Raw genomic sequence first — 5,726 nt, 5'->3', positions numbered from 1 at the left:
GTCCCTTCCAGCTTCTATTCTATTCTGTTGTTCTATTCTGTTCATGGTTACTAATCAGAGTGAAAAGGTGTATTTCTTTGTCTTTAAGGTGCAGTGACCTATAAAGGACAGTCCTTTTATTTCAGAAAGCTGTCCTTTAGATTTATTTTCTTGATTTTGCCTTTGAATTTTCCTTTGTAAAACAAAAGTATAAATATATTTATTTATTTTTGTCCTTATGAACCTCTTTTAGACTTGCCCCCCTTTTCAGGCCTAACCTCCCCCCCCAAGAAAATATGGTCATTTACAGAATCTATTAGGATTCCTTGAGATAATATTTTATTTTGCCCTAATTTTCCTCAGCGCCTCTACCTTCTGATAGTCACATATATTTAATGGTAGTGATATTTTTATCTGGCAGCAAGTTTGCCCAGCTAGCGCCTTGCTTACATCTTACATTCACTTCCCACGACACATGTGGGAATAAGCAGAGCGCGTTGGCCAAAGCCAGGTGTATCCTATTAGGGCATTAATCAGAAGGGAGGGACTAGCGCTACCGGCCTTTAGCTTCCCAATAAGACTGGCGAATAAAATAGGCTGATGATGGGTTGTTTGCCAAAATCTGACGAACTCGCAGCGGAATATCGGAGAAGGGAGCCAATGACTCTTCTTGAGGACGCAGGGCACGCCCACCTCTCTCCAGGCGTCCTAGCCCAAGGCAACCGCTGCAATAGCGGGAGTTTTGAGGCGGCTGATAACGCGCGAATCGCTTCGGCACCATTGATAGTCTCGGCGCGCTGCGGTTTGGGTAAAATGGGGAGAAGGGGAGCGAACCGGTGAGTATCAGGCCGACGGCATGGTTTGGTCTTGTTCGGTTTGGTCTGGAAGGAAAGCCGAGAGTCCACGGCAAAAGTTGAGGTTGGAAGAAGAGCAGAGTTGGGGGCAAAATTGCCTGCAAGTTGCCTCGATAGGTGCGAAGTCCTGAGAGGGAGACCGGGGAATCAGGTGGTCGAATAAGACGAGATGAGGGGGGGGGAGGCTTCCGATTTTTCTTCCTGTTGGAATGCTGTACCCGGGTTTGACTTTTCAGTTCCTCACGAGCGTTTGAAATACAGGAACAATCCTATTTTCGTACTCTCGAATTGTGGCTAAGGCCGCTAGAAGGTCCTCCCTCTTATAGTTTCTTTCTTCTGTTGGATTAAATAAAGGCAGCTTCTTTCCATGTCTACAACTAGGAACGTTGAGGCTGCCCTGCAAAGTGTGCATTCTTGTGCAGTGGCCTTTCCCAATCATTGCCTTGCAAAATGTATTGGAACTACTGTTTCCAAATTTCCACACTCGCAGGTAAGATGGCTTTTTCTTTGAAAGCAATTATCCCAGTCAAAAGGGAAAAAAATAGGGATAATCAAAACATGATCAATCCTATATGCATGTGAAAAGTATGAGAATTCCTCTTTTAAAATAAATCTAGAAACATGATAGTGAAGCTGTTCCTGACATGGATGTACAAGTCTTAAAAAAATTTTTCATGGTTTTTTTTCCTTTTAAAAAGTGCTGTATGGTAAACTTTAAAAACTTAAAATGGTAAACTTCTTCACAGCCTGAGTATAGTACACACTATAGTAATTATATTAATGTACAGAAATTAATAAGGTTGAAGAAGGAAACTCCTTGGAGATTGTTCCACAAAAGGATGGCTGGATTGTATGCAACTATTCTCTCTGTGTATGGAAGTGTGGGAACTGACACTTGACTCATACAATGTAAAGCTTATAAAATGTAAGGCCTATTTTACATAAATTCACACCACAGCTTAATACTACTCAAGTTCTACCACTGTTAGGAATAGCTGCTGAATCATCTAATGATCATTTGAAGCTGCTACCGGTATTAATTGGGCTAAGTAAAGATTGCTGCAGCAATTAAATGCTTGCATGAAATTGAGGGTAAAGTTGATAAATAATCTTGATTTAATTGTGAAGCTTACTTCTGGAAGTTTGGTAACTAGTCTTGGAAGGAATGTAATCAAAGGAATTAATAATGAAGATTCATTAATAAGCCCAGCAATCCTATCAAGGAGCACTTCCAGCTTACACTGTATCTGTTCTGCACAATAATGCAGTGGTTTAAGGTGAGAATGAGCATGATGAGTTTAGGATATCTTTTTTTCTCTCCAATGTTAAAAGGACACATTTCCACTTCTCTTATTCTGAATTGCTAAGCTAATGGGCGTGCTTAAAAGTTGAAGCAATTCAGCTTTATCTCTTGCAGCTAATCAGAGAAAAATAATGAATTGCAAATAGGAATGTATGGAACATGGGGCAAATTGGTGGCATGTGATCCATTCAATTCAGAGTGAAATCTGGCATAGCATTACAGTTGTCCTTTTCTGGGATTTTAGATTATTTAATTTCTTCCAATTTCAGGTTAATTCAGAAAAGTTCTGAGCCTTGGCTGTTATCAATCTCCTGCCTGATGCAGAAAGTGGTCAGTTAAGACCTAATTGCATCCATTGGTATACAAAATAATGTTAGAGAAAGGAAGATTCCAACTGAACCTTAGGAAAAAATCTTCTAAAAGTACATTGGCAGTAGACCCAATTAATAATGAAAGCCAGATAAATTTATGTTTTGATTTGGAATCCTGCACTAATGAATAAACTTAATTAAATAGTTTTTTTTCCAACTCATGTTATATGTTCACAGACTGCTTCTGTTTATTTTATATCAGTGCAGATATAATACACTACAATAGGCACAATGTACTTGCCATATTTAGATTTTTCCTGGACTTGGAAACTAAATAGGATTGAACTAATTAGTACTTGAATGGAAGATTAACAGGAAATCTTAAACGGATAGATTAGGAAGTTGAAAAATATACTTGAAATTGGTAGCAATAACCTACCTTCTCAACCTTGGTAACTTAAAAATGTGTGGATTTCAACTCCCAGGAGACTTTAGTTTTGACCTCAGAACTTCTAACTAAATATATTTAGCTTGTCAAAATACCAGCTGGTAGTAAGTTATTAGATCTGCTGTTTTTTACAGTAGGATGTAACTTCTTCCTGTCTATAAGTTTGCATGAATTGTAATTTTATTCACTAACACTGCATTTCACATTTGCCTCCTCCAGTGGCTAAAAGTAAAGCAATGCTTATATGTTCACTATTTGTGTGTATTATAGTTTCATGAAATGGGTCATAAGGATTTATAATACAAATATGCTGCATCTCAAACAACAGTCAAGATTCTTTGGGAAAAACCAAAGCCCTATAAAGCATCAGTGGAAGTATGGATAAATGAGATACTAGCTAAAAGGTCCCATGCAGAACTGAATTAGCCAGATGTTCCACTTTTGACCAACACAAAGAATGGGACTACTCAGCTCAAAGTACCAAAAATATGCAGCACAGCACCATGCAAACCCCAACAGAAAACCCCACCCATATAAGTGGTCTTATGGATTGGTCATTATCTCACAAGATAGTCCTCTTTCTAAAACATTGGAAAATGATTTCAAGACACAGATAATAGAGCAACATTTGGGAAGGAAAACAAGTAGAATACATCATAAGCATTGCAATTAATATAAAGGAGCTGTATACAATACAGGATGGATAAGAAAGTACTTAGCAAGTTAGAGATAACTATACTGCATAAGGTTTTTTAAACTGTAAGCAACCCAGAGTCAATCAATGTATGATGTAGAAATTTACTATTTACTACTCAATTGACTATGGAATCTTTATTATAATGCCATCCTTTGACAACATGAAATTGGAGTTTCTACTAATGAATCCATTTCTACTGTCTTCACAGGGATAACAGTGACATTGTGAAGATTGCAAATGAAAGCTGTCAAGATCCCATAATGGAGATACAACTAGACTGTGAACTTGAAAGTGATGACTGTAACTCCAGGGGAGATCAATCAAATAGCATTTCTGATTGGGTGAGTCATGAAGCCGGTCCTCAGCTCAAGGTAAAGGAGGACAATCTGACATCTTTCTATCTAAACAGAAGTCCTGATACACTTTCCTGTCATGTGGATTTCTCTGCAAAAGTACTGTGTGGACAACAGGAAATATCTTCAAAAGGATTTCCCAAAACTTCAACTTATTGGCGACAGCAAAATCCATGTACACCTGGGGTGTATGTTCCTGCTAGAATAATTTACAATCCAGCTTCTCAAGATAAAGATCTGGAATATCCTTGTTTTGAAATTTCTAAGGATCTTCATGGACAAAGAGCAGAAGAGGAGAATTTTATTATTCTTGTTGACTCGAATGAGGATGAAAATATATCACCTCAGTCGGGGAAAACTTTGCCTTGCCGTTACCAGAAATATAAATCTTTCCAAAATCTCACTATGCTTCAAGAACATAGGAAGCTACACATGGCTAGGAATTCATATCACTGCCCCCTTTGTGGCAAGGAGTTTTTTCGTGCAGCTAATTTGCGAATGCACAAATTGACCCATACTAAAGAGAGACCACACAAATGTCCAATATGTAACAAGGGTTTCATTCGTACTGCTGATGTTTGGAGACATCTCCGCAGTTTTCACAAGATAGAGCGCTCCAGTGTTGTTTTGGGAAATGCAAACATGAGGAATCAATGGTGCACAATGAAGAAAAATCAGGATAATAAAGGGAATCTGAAACAGTTGGGATCTGCTGCCAGCAGTCTTGGAAAAGAAAGTTCAAAGCCATGTGTCTGCCCAGTATGTCACAAAGCTTTCCGCAAACCTAACTTGCTTTCCAAACACAAAGTGATACATCGACAGGAAAAGCCATACAAATGCAAAGAATGTGGCATGGCCTTTGTCCAATTGGCTAGATTAAAAAGGCATAATCTGACCCATACTGGAGAGCGTCCATTCTCCTGTGAAAGATGTAACAGCACATTTACACGTTTAGGTTCATTACAGCGTCATCAACGTATCCATACTGGAGAGAAGCCTTATTCTTGTTCCTACTGCTGTGTGTCCTTTACAGACTTGGGAACTCTAAAGGGGCATGAACAGATTCATAAAGTCATCCAAATATAATGTGATGCCTCTGACATTAGACTTTATTTTATGCTATATTAGCGATCCATTCCCATTCTAGCTGTACAAAGAATCCCTGCCTTTTCTACATACTGCATGATACACCAATCTAATTGCAAGCCATAATTGGCCCATATGCAGAACTTTCTGGAAGCCCCAGAGTTGTTTGAAAAGTTGCCATTAAAATGTATTTGAAATAGGATGAGACAAAAAATATTAAATGTATTAGGAATAATCCACCCAAATGTTCCAATAGTAGAAGATAATTATGTTAACTATATTAAATAAAAATTAGATCTTCCCCCCTAACTACATAAAACTCAAAAAGCTAGTTGTGGTCCTCACTCCAAGAAATGCTCTTTACTTTAATGTAACAGAACAAAGAGATAGTTTTCAAACTGACATTGATATCCCTTCAGACTGCAGCTGACAAAAGTCTTCCTCACTTTAGAAAATGTAGCAGTGACATAAGGAAGATCTATATTGTGAAGTGGCACGTTTGGGAAGAGGTTGTGTTTTTTTTGGGTCCAGTGTCCCAGTTTTCTACTTTTAATCAGAGCTGTTCTTATCAAATAATGATAATTGTATCCTCCACTAGTAATTTGATGTAATATATATATGGGGTACAGGATATATACATACCGTATACACACACACACACGTGTGTGTGTATGTGTGTGTGTGTGTGTGTGTGT

General features: G+C 38.2%; 1 protein-coding gene across 1 annotated transcript; it reads left to right on the top strand.

Moving 5' to 3' along the window:
* The first annotated feature begins 654 nt into the window (after positions 1-654).
* On the top strand, positions 655-5,275 carry ZNF648 (zinc finger protein 648). Its single transcript, XM_039337021.1, has 2 exons — positions 655-815; positions 3,801-5,275. Exons 1-2 carry the CDS (start codon positions 793-795, stop codon positions 5,029-5,031), a joined length of 1,254 nt encoding a protein of 417 aa, XP_039192955.1. The 5' UTR covers positions 655-792; the 3' UTR covers positions 5,032-5,275.
* Positions 5,276-5,726: the final 451 nt, after the last annotated feature.

This window comes from Crotalus tigris, unplaced genomic scaffold (assembly GCF_016545835.1).
Source record: "Crotalus tigris isolate CLP2741 ecotype Arizona unplaced genomic scaffold, ASM1654583v1 scf7180000017668.6805642782:7212621, whole genome shotgun sequence".
Lineage (NCBI taxonomy): Eukaryota > Metazoa > Chordata > Lepidosauria > Squamata > Viperidae > Crotalus > Crotalus tigris.
The sequence above is the reverse complement of the archived record's forward strand: the minus strand, read 5'-3'. Positions and strand labels throughout refer to the sequence as shown.

Coding starts and splice junctions, on each gene's coding strand:
- ZNF648 (XM_039337021.1), top strand. CDS start 793: ATGGGGAGAAGGGGAGCGAACCG. Junction 816..3,800: donor GGGAGAAGGGGAGCGAACCG/GTGAGTATCAGG, acceptor CTGTCTTCACAG/GGATAACAGTGACATTGTGA.